Source organism: Chiloscyllium punctatum, chromosome 12 (genome assembly GCF_047496795.1).
Source record: "Chiloscyllium punctatum isolate Juve2018m chromosome 12, sChiPun1.3, whole genome shotgun sequence".
Classification (NCBI taxonomy): Eukaryota; Metazoa; Chordata; class Chondrichthyes; order Orectolobiformes; family Hemiscylliidae; genus Chiloscyllium; species Chiloscyllium punctatum.
Window position 1 is genome coordinate 24,650,033 of NC_092750.1, and position 16,620 is coordinate 24,666,652.

A 16,620-nucleotide genomic window follows, 5' to 3' on the forward strand; every position below is an offset into this window, starting at 1 on the left:
AACACCTTCATTTGATCTTTGACAGCAATTTCATTATTGTTCCAAAGTTATTTCTTTTTACCATATTGTGTATTTATATTTGAAATAATACATTGCTTACTTGTACAGTAGACAAAATTATTAAATAGTCAGGCTCCCTGATTTTCTTTTTGCTGTGCAGGTTCCAGAAGCCATTAGAAAGTGCCAACGAGCTGGTATTACTGTACGTATGGTCACAGGAGACAACATCAATACAGCTCGTGCCATTGCCATCAAATGTGGCATCATTAATCCGGGTGAGGACTTCATCTGCTTGGAGGGCAAAGACTTCAACAGAAGAATCCGGAATGAAAAAGGAGAGGTGAGACCTTTTGATGAATCTAATATATTGAAGAAAATCATTGCAGTTCAATCATATTATACACATGTGCTTTGGTATCACCATTTGTAGGATAATGAGTGATATGACAAGGGCTTAAGGAGGTTACAAGAAGTTCCAAATGACTTATAACTTCTGTCAAATGATCTGTCAAATGGAATATGATGTGGGAAAACATGGAATTGTTCATTTTGCTAGGAAGAATGAAATAACTGTATGGTGAGACATTGGAGAGCACTGAGCTGCAGGGCAGTCTGGGTGTCCTCGCACATAAATTACAAAAGGCCGGAAAATAGGTATAGCAAGTAGCTAGGAGAGCATATAGAATGTTATGATACATTGTGAGAGGAATTTCATACAGAAGTCGGCAATTATCCTTTGGTTATATTGGGAACTGGTTAGAGCACATTTGGAGTACTGCGCACAGTACTGGTCGCCTTATTAAAAGGTGTAACTTCAGTAGAGGCAGTTCAGTCAAGGCTTACCAGACTAATGCCGAGGTTTAGTGGGTTGTTTACGTGTCAAGGTTAGATAGGTTAGGCTATTTGGTGGAGTTGTCGAAGAGGAAGAGACTTAATTGAATCATATGGGAGAATCCAGAACATTATTTAAAAATTGAAAACAGGGATGAAGCATTTTTCTTTTCTCGAAAAGGGTCAGAAATCTGGAACTTTTCTCCTGAAAAGGCACTGGAAGGAGAGTCTGACTGTTTCTGAGGCAAGATATGGTTAGACTCTTGTTAAACAAAGATTGACAGGTGATTGGGGGTAGATGGGATGGTAAACTTAAGGTTACAATCAGATCAGCCATGATTATATGAAGTAGCAGAGCAGGTTCAAGGGACTGTAAGGACCACTCCTGCTCCTTGTATGTTTGTAAGTAATAAGAAGAATGGATTCACAATACAGAAATTGGTATTAATATCTTTGTTTTATGAGAACGTGAACTGTGCATTAGAAGTCAACATATTGTTCAGATTAAGTCATTAGAATTCCCATGAGAAGTGTGAAGTAAATTTTGGGTTAACACTGTGCATTCTTGGTAGAATCTCTGAACATTGCATGTGCAATCCTATTATGCTGATAAAATCTCAAAACATAGTGTTAGATTATGATTACTGTGTAGTGAAGGGTTATAGTTTTTCAGAAGCCCTTAAACAGATACTAAACAGGCCTCAGCTGCTTTGCAACCTCCTGTGGCCTTTGTAACATATAAAGGGAAGGTAGTAGAATCTACCATTCATTCTACTGGCTTCTGTAAAGCATTGGCCTAATAGGTTTGTGGTTAAAAGCTAATACCCTGCTTCCTGGTGCCATGTCCCTGCATTAAAAAAAAGTTAATAGTGGCATTAGCTTTCAGAAATGCCATCTTTGTCTTCATTAGTCTCCAGGTTTTGCACTCATGAACAAAGCCCTGAGCCTGACTGCTGCATTTTACCAAGCATGCTCTATGAATACTCTGGGGCAGGAATAGGTAGTCCCTTGTAATAACTCAGCAATCGGATAAACTCTTCACTGACTATGTGCACTGGTGGTTGTCAATCTATATTTTGGGTTTCCAAACCCCTATATGTTTAGCATGCCTGCTGAAATTAAAAGTTCACTTCCTCGATGGAATTCACATAGTTCTTTATTTTCAAACATCCTTTGCTGCATCTAATGACACAAGAAAGATAGATCTCATGCTTCCATCTCTTTCCGTGGCCAATTTTCCCTGGACCAGGTTGCTCACCTTTCACCAGAGGCTGTAGCTATAGGGAGGCCCCTTTGCATCACCAAGGGACACTCCTTCTGTCACCACCTGCCAGTGATTTCTATAAACTGGAATCAACCCATTAGATCATGTTTTGGCTACATCTTCCATGGCCAAAATATCTTGGAGTGGGACTCGAATTTGAAGCTTTAGTCTCAAAGACAAGAACACCACCCACTGTGTCACAAGACCTTCTCTCATAACCTCTGTATGGTGGAATACTAGGATATACTGGGAGAGGTATTAGGGACTGAAAAAAACTGTACTGTGTCGGCTCAGGCTTGGAGGGCCAAAGGTCCTATTCCTGGGCTGTAAATTTTCTTTGTTCTTTGTTCTTTTGTATATTGCGAAAGAATCATCGGAAAGTACAGCATCAAAGGAGATCATCCAGCCCAATGTTAAGAACATTGCAATTAGTTCTACTTCTCCATCATCCTTGCAAGCTTTTCTCTTTCAGACATTTACCCAATTCCCTTTTAACGACAATGACTGCATCTGTATCCTGCATCCAATTGGACAGTACATTCAAAATTTCAACTACTCATTCCACTTAGAAGAAATCTTTTTCAGCTATTGCTTCTGGATTTTATGCCAATTGCCTCAAGTTTGGAACAAAAACAGTGGCAATACTGAGCAAATGTTAACATTAATATTCTCTGTACAAATATTGCCAGATTTGTGGAATATTTCCAGCACTTTCTGTTCTTATTTCTGATCAGCAACATCTACAGTACTTGTCTCTTTATTTTAAATTTGTCTTCTAGTTACCAATCCTTCAGCCACTCAACAACATTTCTCCTTATTTGCTCCATCTAAATTCTTCATGATTTTGAAAATGTCAATCAAATCTCCTCGAAGCCCTCTCTGCTTCTAGAAGAATAATTCCTCAGATTTTCCAGTCCATTGATGAATATATAATCCATCAGCCCTGGAAATATTTTATTAAGTCTCTTTGGTACATTCTCCTCATTTCGTTCCCAATGTTGTTGGCCAGAATTGAACACCAACTGGGGCCAAAATTGTACGTAATGTAGAGGCTTAGGATAATTGCCTGACTTTTTTAACCTCTACTTCATTTCATTTTTCATTTGTTTTGCTTAGCTGCCCTGTTAACCTGTCCTGCCACTTACAAAAACAAAATCTTTTTTATCTTAAAAATTACAATGTTGAGCGACATTCCCTTTCCCACCAAAACACATCACATCTCAGTTTCCTGCATTGAGTGACTTTATGCGTCAATCCATTTCACCAGCCTATGTCCCCTTGAAATCCATCACTATCATCCTCACTGTTTACTACATTTCTTAGTTTTTCTTCATCTTTAAATTTAAAAATTGTACCCTTTAATCCTATTATAAATCAAAAGCAGTGGTACTGAACCCTGGGGTTCCTTCAATCTGAAACAAAAGTACCCATCACACTCTCTGCCTAGGAGTTTGTGTCCTTTCATGGCACTGGGTGAATAGGCAGCATGTGGTTTAAGATTGGGTGGGATAATGGGAAGGTGCAGATTTTACCAGCAGTACGCAAAAAAACTCCACATAGGCCTGTATCCCATCATCTAATCATGTGAAGAGTCCTTGTCTCTCATACTACCTCTTAAGAGTCAGCTCTCAGAGCGCCAAATCTCTGACACTTTTTTTTATTTGTCAGCCAGGGCTCCCTGATTGGGTGAGATTAACAGCCCCAATCAGAGAACTCATATTCTATTAGTCAACTGACCTTATTACAATTACTGCAGTAGAGTCTGCCAACCCTTAGGCCAAATTAAGGGCTAAATAATGGGCTCTTCTTCCCACCTTGGTATTTTATAAGCAGGCATCTTGTCACATGGAGAGACTGCAGAACTCCCCTCATTGGACACCATGTGATCCATGTTGAATAGACAAGGCCACTCCAATCCTTGGGAAGACCCCCATCCTGCCTTCAGATTCTCCACCACCTCCACATCTCACTCAGGTCTGACTGATTAGCCCGGGTGAGAACTGATCCCATCGATCTGTCCTCTGGATTGGCGATAGTACTGTGGGTGGTACTGCTGGAAACAAAGGGTAGCCAACCTGTCTGATTGGCTAACAGCTCTTGGAGGTAGACATTTTAGCTCAGAGATGAAGTCACGACTCCAAGCAAATCACTTGTCTTCTGTACCTAAAATATACCAGTTGGTCCAGGGCCATGGAAGTCAAGATTGATTCTGACTTTCTGGCCAGTGGGCTATGATGCTGATGCCCCTGAAAATCCTGATCTCTGTTTATTATTTTGCTAATTTTCTTCACATGCTGCTACTTCTACTTTAAAACCCTGGCCAACAACTTTGCTGAGTCTAGATATACTGGCAAATTTTCACATGTTGCAGAAGCATCTGCTCTACCCTCATCCATCATTTTGACTATCTTATCATAAACTTTATTAAATCAGTCAACTACAATTTCCATCACTTACTGCTGATGTAATCAATCAGGTAACATTGCTGCTGATGATACTGTTATTGAATTTGAACGTGCATTTGAAAGGCCCAGTGCTTACAGTCAGATTAATGTGCTGTGTAGAGCAGGTTTTTTTTTCAAATAATTTTTACTGATTTGTCATCAGGCAATGACAAATGAGCAGGAAAACAACTTGAGAAATTCAGACCTCAAGTGTTGCCACCTTTGAAAATCGTCATAACACTTGTTGTCCCCTTACTTATTTGATAATGACACAGTACATAAAAAACAGCAAGAACACTGGCTGATTTCCCCCTGATAAAACCAGGAGTCCCTGTGCAGGTCAATTTCTAATCAGCTGAAATCAACTGACTCCACAAAGCAATGAGCCTGAGATCTTTGTGACCTGTGCGATTTGAAGATTTTTTTTTGTTTTAGGCAACTGAACGATTAGAGGGACATAATGTAAACTATTAGTCTGTAGTAAATCATACATAGAATTTGATTTTGTTGTTTTTAATGTACAAAACAAATCTAACGAGCATTTTGTAATCATTCATATTAATAATGCTGAAGTTTTGAACTAATTCCATAATTATAAAAGAGGAGTCACGTTGGAATTGAAACATTAGCTCTGCTTCACACTCCACAGATTCTGCCAGACCTATTAAGTTGCCCCAGCATTCTCTGTGTATGTTTCCGATTTCCAGCAACTGTAGAAATTTGCTTTCAAGTTAATAATTTTTAACTTACTGTGTTTAAAATTTTTATAATAGAAAACATACATCATGACAATAAGCACAATCGCAACACTGTATAACTCCATTTAACTTTGCAATTGAATCCCTTAACTCATTGCATTCAGTACTTGCAGAAGTGCTGATCAGCAATGATAGTGATAGGATTTGTCAGGCATTTGGTCTTGTATCATTAGTCATGTTTATATATTTTTGTGATGTCTTCAGTCATGGCAAAATCAACCATGTTTTAACAAACTGGTTTAAATTATTAATAAAAGAGCAGATTATAGCATTGCATCACCTATTGACAAATATACTGAGGAAAGTACAATCACTAATCTTTCTGAAATTGGGTTATTTTTCCCTTTAATTGTTCTACTTCACCATGGATTTTGACTTTTCCATGACCTTTATGGCAAGTATAACTTTCCACTTAAAAAGAAAACATATATTTGCCAGAGAAGGAGTGTAACAGACGTTCATCAGACTAATTCTTGGAATAGCAGGACTGCCCTGTAACCGAGACTAAGGGCCTGTATTCCCTAGAGTTCAGGAGAATGGAAGGTGATTCCATTGAAACTTGCAAACTTCTTAGAGTTGGACGAGACAGAAGTTGAGGTTTGTCCTTGGTGAGTGGGAGGTGGGTCTAGGACCCGGTGATTTGGAATAAGGAGCAAGCCTTTTAGGAATGGGATACAGTAGAATTTCTTCACCTGAGGTTGGTGATTCTTTTGTGTTGACTACCCCAGAAGGCTGGGAAGCTTCATTGGTGAATAAGTTTAAGATGGAGATTGATACATTTCGAGATGCTCATGGCATCAAAGAATATGGGGATTGTGCAGGAAGGCGGCATTGATGTTAGTGAACAGCTATTATCTAGAAAGGCAAAGCAGGTTTCAGGAGCTGATTGGCTTGCCCCACTTCAGTGTTTGTCACAGTTTTGGCAATTTTTTTTTCCTGGCTTTTCCATCAGGGTGACCCTGCCTCTATTACCTAAGATTTACCATTACTGCTGCTCACCCCTAACCAACCCCTATGATCAGATCCCAATCTTGTACTTAGACCCTCTACCAAGAGCAAATCTCCCCCTAACCTAAACCTCAATATTTGTTCAAGGCATGACTTCCATCCCCAACTTGTCCTCAACCTGATTTTTCTGATGCCTCCCTCATTCTCAGTTGTGCTACCAGACTGGAGCCTTGATCTTCTACAGACTTGTCTGATCTCCACTAGCCTTTCCAGTCTTCTTTCAAATTTCTGATTGCTCTCCCTTCCCACTCTCTTTAGACAGTGTGCAGTTAAGGATGGCTACACTCAGTGGTTGGTTAAACAGGGACTGTGGTGAGACTAGGGGTTGAAAACGTGAGGGAATGTCAACTATGTGCTGTAACCAGTGTGGATTAGTGTGCCATTATGCTACCAGGGAGGAGGCAACTCTAGATTTCCAATATAATAAATAAAACAAAGAACTGCAGGCGCTGGAGGTCTGGAACAAAAAGAGAAATTGTTGGAGAAACTCAGCAGGTCTGGCAGCATCTGTGGAGAGAAAGCAGAGTTAATGTTTCAAGTTAATGCTGGCCAGCCAGCAATGCCCATGTCCCACGAGTAAATAAAATAAGTCTAATGACTCTTCATCAGAATTCCAGATTTCCAATACTTGATCAAGTGCAAAGATGGTGGGTACAAGTAATGCTGGTCATTCTGTGGATATCTGTTGAATATTAAGTTGCTTCAGAAATAGTGCATGGTAAGGTGAAGATGGAATTAGATGAAAAGGAACCATAAGGATGGGATAGGTAATTAATGAGGTGAGTTTGGTAAGATATATACAGAGAATTTACTAGGCCTTGCTGCAAAATCCCTTCAAAAAGACTTGATACAACTTGCACTTAGTCAAAAAAATCAACGACGTAAAACAGCATTGATGTTTCAGGTAAATATAACCAGTTGCAGGTGCTACATACCTCATGGTTAACCGTATTATCCACTTATAAAGAATATTCCAAAGTCATGTTGGCAGATATTTTGGAAACCTAATTGAAGATTAGCTGGACAGCAGACCTGGACATCAAGGAATTCATATATTCAGTATTCGGTTTATGTGTACAGAAGACAGCTAATTTCTTTCCGATTGAAATCTAACTTTTCCAGTAAAAAGATGCTTACAGCAAAGTTGCAAGTACAAGCAAGGCTGAAGGTTACAGTCTTGTGCTGAGAAAGTGAACACTATCTCCTTTGATCCTTTTCTCTCTTTAGCTCAGAACCAAGTGCTTGTAGTTTAAATTTTCTTTCAAAAATGTAGTTTGATGCTCCCTACATCTATAAAGCTTTTCTAAAATAAAATACAGCTGGAAATATACTTTAAAAGGGTTTTGCATGCTTTGAAGACTGCACTTATGCAAAAGTTGATTAGTTCCACCATTTTCTGTTTCTAATTTGGCGCCAAAGTCGAAGCTTTGTGTTTTGTCATTCCTTATTCAGCGTGACCGCCATCTAGTGGCTGAAAGCTGTAATAATAACCTTCAATTTTGATTGTCAGGGCTTTCAATCTCATAATCACACTTGCTATCATAACAACACTCTTAAATGGAAGGCAGCCAGAAAAGGAACAACAGCAATGAAAAATAAGCGAAACAGCAGCAGAAAATGGAACAAACAACAGGAAAGAGAAGCAAAACCAATGATGGAAACAAACATTGCACTCAGCTCGACTTCTTTAAAAAAATCACAGATCTTCGATTAGACACACAGGCAAATAATTAATTGTGGACTGGTCAGACAATGTTCCCATCCTCTTATATCTTGGCATCTCAGTTTTTATAGTCATAGTTATATAGCACAGAGACAGACTCATCTGTGCCAACCCCAGGTATCTTAAACAGATCGAGTCCCATTTTTTCCAGCGTTTGGCCCATATCCCTCTCATCCCTTCCTCTGAATTTACCCAGCCAGAAGCCTTTTAAATGGTGGAATTGTACCAGCCTCCACCATTTCCTGTGGCAGCTCATTCCATCCTCTCCGTGAAAAAGTTGCTACTTAGGTCCCTTTTAAATCTTTCGCCTCTCACCTTAAACCTCTTCCAAAACTTTATGACACTAGCTTGGCTTTGACATCATAAGTCACATCTTTGCATTACTGTCATATGTAAGTTTGCACACATATTCCAGCTGATTTATAATGCAGAGTGATCCCAATAGTGTGGGTTCAATTCCTGCACCAGCTGAGGTTTCTCTGAAGGAGTCTCCTTCTCAACATCTCCCTTTGTCTGAGCATTGTAATCCTCATGTTAAACTGCTACCAGCCATCTCTCTCTGATGAGAGTGCAGCCCTATGGTTTGGTAAGACTATGACGACTTTACTTTATCTTTTTGCTGAGTTCCATTATATAATCACAACCACCTGATGAAGGAGCAGCGCTCCGAAAGCTAGTGCTTCCAAATAAACCTGTTAGACTGTAACCTGGTGTTGTGTGATTTTTAACTTTGTCCATCCCAGTCCAACACCAGCACCTCCACATCATATACAATCTTTGTGGAACTACCTCCACTCCTTCAGAATTTGTCAAAATCTGATTCCATCTCATAAACAGTTGTTAAATCATTGTTTTAGAACATAGAACATTACAGCGCAGTACAGGTCTTTCGGCCCTTGATGTTGCGCCGACCTGGCATACCAATCTGAAGCCCACCTAACCTACACTATTCCATGTACGTCCATATACTTGTCCAATGACGACTTAAATGTACTTAAAGTTGGCAAATCTACTACCGTTGCAGGCAAAGCATTCCAGACCCTTACTACTCTGGCTAAAGAAACTACCTCTGACATCTGTCCTATATCTATCACCCCTCAATTTAAAGCTATGCCCCTTCGTGCTCGCCGTCACCATACTTGGAAAAAGGCTCTCCCTGTCCACCCTATCTAACCCTCTGATTATCTTATATGTCTCTATTAAGTCACCTCTCAACCTTCTTCTCTCTAATGAAAACAGCCTCAAGTCTCTCAGCTTTTCCTCGCAAGACCTTCCCTCCATACCAGGCAACATCCGACGAAATCTCCTCTGCACCCTTTCCAAAGCTTCCACATTCTTCTTGTAATGCGGTGACCAGAACTGTACACAATACTCCAAGTGCGGCCGCACCAGAGTTTTGTACAGCTGTAGCATAACCTCATGATTCCGGAACTCGATCCCTCTATTAATAAAAGCTAAAACACTGTATGCCTTCTTAACAACCCTGTCAATGTGGGCGGCAACTTTCAAGGATCTGTGTATCTGGACACCGAGATCTCTCTGCTCATCTACACTACCAAGAATCTTACCATTAGCCCAGTACTTTGCATTCCGGTTACTCTGACCAAAGTGAATCATCTCACACTTGTCTGCATTAAACTCCATTTGCCACCTCTCAGTTCAGCTCTGCAGCTTATCTATGTCTCTCTCTAACCTACAACATCCTTTGTCACTATCCACAGCTCCACCGACCTTAGTGTCGTCTGCAAATTTACTAACCCACCCTTCTACACCCTCATCCAGGTCATTTATAAAAATGATGAACAGCAGTGGACCCAGCACTGACACTTGTGGTACACCACTAGTAAATGGACTCCAAGATGAACATTTCCCATCAACCACCACCCTCTGTCTTCTTTCAGCAAGCCAATTACTGATCCAAACTGCTATATCTCCCACAATCCCATTCTTCCGCATTTTGTACAATAGCCTATTGTGGGGAACCTTATCAAACGCCTTGCTTAAATCCATATACACCACATCAACCAGTTTACTCTCATCTACCTGTTTGGTCACATTCTCAAAGAACTCAATAAGGTTTGTGAGGCACAACCTACCCTTCACAAAACCATGCTGACTATCCCTAATCAAATCATTCTTTTCTAGATGGCTATAAATCCTATCTCTTATAATCTTTTCCAACACTTTACCAACAACTGAAGTAAGGCTCACTGGTCTATAATTACCTGGGTTGTCTCGATTCCCCTTCTTGAACAGGGGAACCAGATATGCTATCCTCCAGTCTTCTGGCACTATTCCTGTAGACAATGACGATTTAAAGATCAATGCCAAAGGCTCGGCAATCTCCTCCCTGGCTTCCCAGAGGATCCTAGGATAAATCCCATCTGGCACAGGGGACCTATCTGTTTTCACACTCTGCAGGATTTCTAATACCTCTTCCTTGTGAACCTCAATCCCACCTAGTCTAGTAGCCTGTATTTCAGTATTCTCCTCGACAACATTGTCGTTTTCTAGAGTGAATACTGTCGAAAAATATTCATTAAGTGCTTCCCCTATCTCCTCTGACTCCACACACAACTTCCCACTACTATCCTTGATTGGCCCTAATCTTACTCTCGTCATTCTTTTATTCCTTAAATACCTATAGAAAGCCTTAGGGTTATCCCTGATCCTATCCGCCAACAACTTCTCATGTCTCCTCCTAGCTCTTCTGAGCTCTTTCTTTAGGTCTTTCCTGGCTACCTTGTAACCCTCAAGCGCCCTAACTGAGCCTTCACATCTCATCCTAACATAAGCCTTCTTCTTCCTCTTGACCAGAGATTCCACTTCCTTCGTAAACCATGGCTCCCGCGCTCTGCAGCTTCCTCCCTGCCTGACAGGTACATACTTATCTAGGACACACAGGAGCTTTTCCTTGAATAAGCTCCACATTTCTAATGTGTCCATCCCCTGCAGTTTCCTTCCCCATCCTATGCTTCCTAAATCTTGCCTAATCGCAATTGCCTTTCCCCCAGCTGTAACTCTTGCCCAGTGGTATACACCTATCCCTTTCCATCACTAAAGTAAATATAACAGAATTGTGATCGCTATCACCAAAGTGCTCACCTACTTCCAAGTCTTACACCCGGCCGGGCTCATTACCCAGTACCGAATCTAATGTGGCTTCACCCCTTGTTGGCCTGTCTACATACTGTGTCAGGAAGACCTCCTGCACACACTGGACAAAAACTGACCCATCTATAGTACTCGTACTATAGTGTTCCCAGTCAACATTTGGAAAGTTGAAGTCCCCCATGACAACTACCCATTCTCTCTCACTCCTATCGAGAATCGTCTTTGCTATCCTTTCCTCTACATCTCTGGAACTGTTCGGAGGCCTATGGAAAACTCCCAACAGGATGACCTCTCCTTTCCTGTTTCTAACCTCAGCCCATACTACCTCAGTTGATGAGTCCCCAAACATCCTTTTTGCAACTGTAATACTGTCCTTGACCAACCGCCCCCGACCCCCCCCACTCTGTTTTACCATCTTCTCTGTTCCTACTGAAACGTCTAAATCCTGGAACCTGCAACAACCATTCCTGTCCCAGCTCTATCCATGTCTCCGAAATGGCCACAACATCGAAGTCCCAGGTACCAACCCAAGCTGCAAGTTCACCCACCTTATTCCGGATGCTCCTGGCGTTGAAGTAGACACACTTCAAACCAACTTCTTGCTTGCCGGTGCCATCTTGCGTCCCTGAAACTTGATTTCGGACCTCCCTACTCTCAACCTTTTCTGTACTTGAACTACAATTTTGGTTCCCATCCGCTTGCTGGATTAGTTTAAACCCACCCCAATAGCCTTAGCGAATTTTCCCCCCAGGATATTGGTACCCCTCTGGTTCAGATGAAGACCATCCTGCTTGTAGAGGTCCCACCTATCCCAGAAAGAGCCCCAATTATCCAAGAATTCAAAATCCTCCCTCCTGCACCATCCCTGTAGCCACTCCTCTCTCTCCCTATTCCTTGCCTCACTAGCATGTGGCACGAGCAACAAACCAGAGACAACAACCCTGTTCGTCCTAGCTCTAATCTTCCATCCTAGCTGCCTGAATTTCTGCCTTAAATCCCCATCTCTCTTCCTACCTATGTCATTGGTGCCTATGTGGACCACGACTTGGGGCTGCTCCCCTTCCCCCTTAAGGATCCCAAAAACACGATCAGAGACATCACGAACCCTGGCACCTGGGAAGCAACACACCAACCGTGAGTCTCTCTTGACCCCACAGAACCTCCTATCTGTCCCCCTAACTATGGAGTCCCCAGTGACTACTGCTCTGCTCCTCTTCCCCCTTCCCTTCTGAGCAGCAGGGACAGACTCAGTGCCCTGTGCCCCATTGCTTTCCCCTGGTAAGTCATCCCCCCCCAACAGTATCCAAAATGATATACTTATTGTTGAGGGGAATGGCCACAGGAGATCCTTGCACTGCCAGCCGGTCCCCTTTCCGTCTCCTGACTGTAACCCATCTGCCTTTTTCTTGTACCTTAGGAGTGACTACTTCCCTGTAACTCCTCTCAATAACTCCCTCTGCCTCCTGAATGATCCGAACTTCATCCAGCTCCAGCTCCGGTTCCCTAATGTGGTTTTCGAGGAGCTGTAGTTGGGTGCACTTCCTGCAGATGTAGTCAGCAGGGACACTAGTGGTGACCCTTACCTCCCACATTCTGTAGGAGGAACATTCAACTGCCCTAACCTCCATTCTCACTATTCTAAATTCCCAAAGAGACTGTTGAAAAAATAAGGAATAAAAAATAAACTCGTTACCTTACCAATCTGTTGCACAGAACCTTTTCTTTGGTTAGAGGAGGAGGATGGGTGGGAGACACTACCCGAGTAGTGTTTCGGGTAACACAATCACACAAATATATGCCTTCCCAGAAGTCCTTCGCTCCTCCCTCGCACCTCTCGCCAATTGGAGGCCCGACTCCCAAGGTAAGTCCCTTTTAATGCAGGAAAGCTCACCCTTCCCAGCAGCCCTCGCTTCACCACTCATTCTCTCCTCGCTGCTCTGGTAAAATCAGATAAATTGTATTCAGGAAAGGGAGTGATCTGACCATTTTAAGTCTAAATTTTGAAATCTCCAATTCTGATTTTTAAAAAAGCCTTGTGACTTACCTTACTTTTGTGTGGTTGTGAAAGTACCAAGAACCCATTACTGGCAAGCTCATTGGAAATGTCAAAATTAGCACAAGCACCTGTCAAGAGGACATGCCAAAGGAAACTGTAAAATGGACCAGTCAAAGATTTTAAATTCCTGCCCTTTAAATCTTTGAATAAAAATGTCTGAAATATTCAAAAAAAGTTAATTAAATCTGTGTTTTCTCATAATTTCCTTGTTTCTTCTTTGGTAAAGGAACAACACAATTACCTCATTCTTCATAGGTTTGCATTCAGAAAACAAGGGCTGGTAATTATACCACAATACTTTATATTTAGATTCAACCACCTGATTGAAGTTTTCTCCAAATCACTCTTCAGTTGCAATAATCCTGAAATTTCAATACCCTCTTCTAGATATAGAGAGGAAATGCTAGATCGACGCGGTCAAGATATGTACTGTTCAGCCTTAGCTTAGTTGCACTTTCACTCCTCAGTCTCCAAGATCACTGATTTCATACATCCCCCCCTCACCCCATATACACAACCTGAATTAACATATAACCATCACCTGCCCCTTAGTTACGTTTGGCCTCCTAGCTGTACTTTACTAGAAATTAGCTCAGCGTATCCTCAGAGTGATGCTCATGTATTCAGGGGATTGTATGAAGTGGTTCTGCAGTCAGGTTACCAGTGGGATATGCAAAACTCAGCTTTGAGGATGTTCACAGGTTTGAAATGGAGTTTCTAAACATTGACTATCGCTGCTGGGTGGTCACTGCCAGATGACAATGGAAAATGGCATGTACTATCACAATGATTGGGGGATACAGCATATTGGCAACAGTCGCCAATGCTGAAAACAACAAGCTGCAGTCATACTTGGAAGCTTCATGTGTGTCTCTAGAAGAAGGAATTGCTTCTCAAGGATTGGTCGCTTCAGCCATCAGCAAATATATGCCATGTAGAAACCTCCTATCTGAAGTGGATTGTTGGGTGTGTATGTATCATCCTTTATACATTAAATGATGCTGACAATGAAGGTGGTTAGTATCAATAAATAATTTTACACTGATACACAGAAGATGAAACACTGAGGTAAGGTGAAGGCAAGTTGTTGAGTTGAATTCTACAATCTACATTCTACAATGCTATCCGTCATTTGGAGATTAATGATGTTCTGATAAAGTTAACTTGACTGGAAATATTCTCTCCACAGATGTTGCCTGACCTGAGAGTATTTCCAGCCTTTTCTTGTTCTGATGGTGTACGATTAGAATGGTTCTTTCTTGATATCTTTTTTCCCTTGATGAGTAAGAGCACATCAGGCAATATTCAGTAAGATGAGACAACTGGGTGATTTGTTTTCTTCATAAGGACAGCAAAAGTACTTACAGCTTTTATAATTTGTAACAATTTCTTTCGGATTATGGTAAAACCTCATTACATTTGCATAGACATTGTTTGAATGACTCATTTGAGGAAAATTGTTAAAATAATTGTTTATTTAATTTTAAGGTTGAACAAGAACGTATCGACAAGATCTGGCCAAAACTCCGGGTGCTTGCTCGATCATCTCCAACTGATAAACACACCTTAGTGAAAGGTATACAATTCATTTTGATACTGAAAACGGAGATGTTATGAGACCTTTACCGATGCTGAACTCCCAAATTTTATTTTCTACCCATTGCATTGTGTGTTAAATATAAACTGGTCTTATGGCCACTAATTGGGAAAGAAGGTGCTAAAGGAGATTGACAAAGCAGACATAGTGAGAATGTTTAATCAGGTGAGGTAATACAGAATGAGAGGATATCGTTTTTGAATAAAGAGTAACAGATTTAAAACAGAGGCGAGGAGAAATGACTTCTCTCAAACAATCGTGAGTCTGTAGAATTCACTACCACAGAATATGGTGGATGTCGGGACATTGAATAAATGTAAGGAGGAGATAGACAGATTTTTAATTAGTAATGGATTGAAGGTTATGGAGAGCAGGCAGAAAAATGGAGTTGAGGCTGAGATGAGATCAGCGATGATTATATTGAATGGCGGAGCAGGGTTGAGGGGCTGAATTACCTACTCCTGCTCTTAGTTCTTAAGTTATGTTCTATTTGTTTTATTTGTGTCATACTTTAAATAATATTATGTTAATGTATTGGAAGTTTATAAAGCCAGGAATGTTTCCTTTTGGGTGCAAAATTGAAAGGGCTTTCTAAAATGAAATGTTTGCTCAATTTTCAGCAATTTTTTACTCTCATTGAAACAGTGGTGGATGAATTGCTCCATTGAAATCTTTTTTATGGTAAACAGCTTTTAGCTATATTAGTAAATCTCCCCTAGGTTACCACAAATATGTAAATCAAGGAATTGTTTTACTGCGAATTCTTCCTTAAAAATTAATTGTAGAACTCACTGCTTAGAAGTTGTAGGAGTGGAAACAATCAATAATTTCAAAAGAGAATTGTGCACTTGAAGGAAAAGAATGTATGGGTTATGGAGATTGAATATGGAAGTGGAACTAATTGAACAGCTCCTCCCAGGGCCAGTATGAACTTGATGGGTTGAATAACCTTTTGCGCTGTAAATGTCTCTAACTCACCTTTGGTTTAAGAGTGGGAATCTGATTATAGTTTTAGTATTACTAATAAATATAGCTTTATCATAAAAATAAAATTAGTCACAACATTAAATCCATCACTTTTTAAACTAGAGCAAGTTAAGACAGACTTAATTTGCACTGCACCTAATTTGGAGTGTAGTGATTTCAGGCAGATTTTGCACAGCTATTATTTTCATACATTTCCTTACAGTTTGCACATGATTCAGAGTCACAGAGGAAAAGATGGAAACAATTAATCAATGTAGCTAGTTTTATCCAAAGTTGTTATATGCAGGAAAATGGCCAACAAATTATAGGAAAGAATACAAAAGGGTGCTGGGAATTATATTTTCCTCATTTTCTTGGTTTAGATTTTTCTCACTCCCTTGACTGTAATTTCCCAGGCTCTTTGTTTTGACTTTGCACTCCAGATTTATTCAATTTTCATATGGTTCCACCATAAGTCCATCATGCAAAGTTTTCTTTAAAGCAATGAGATCGTGTTTGGATCCCTGGTTTGAACAATGATTTGCACTTTGAGAAAGACAAATTAAATGTCTACACCTATTTAATTATTGCTAAAAAGAGAAATGAAATCGCAGTTTTTCGTCTTGCACTATTGTTTCCCTTCACTCAGTGACCAATCAATACAATTTCTACAGCATGAGAAAAGGGTACTGATTGGTCACAGAATAAAGGAATAATGAGATATCCAACCCCTGCTACATCACCATGGCAATATCCAAACCAATCAGAGTTAACTGCCTTGTCTGAATCTAATCACTTAACAAAGACAGTTCACACTTACCATGCCATCTGTGGTCAAACTAATCAGGACCTCTTTCTC

The 16,620-nt window shown here is 40.6% G+C and overlaps 1 protein-coding gene across 26 annotated transcripts in view; it reads left to right on the forward strand.

The window, feature by feature from the left end:
• atp2b2 (ATPase plasma membrane Ca2+ transporting 2) overlaps window positions 1-16,620 on the forward strand; it is an 824,012-nt gene that overhangs the window by 745,856 nt on the left and 61,536 nt on the right. For all 26 annotated transcript variants that reach the window (XM_072582139.1, XM_072582135.1, XM_072582136.1 and 23 more), the window contains 2 exons: window positions 161-340; window positions 14,687-14,774. In XM_072582139.1, the coding sequence (XP_072438240.1) occupies window positions 161-340; window positions 14,687-14,774 (268 nt within the window). The remainder of the gene's footprint in view (window positions 1-160; window positions 341-14,686; window positions 14,775-16,620) is intronic.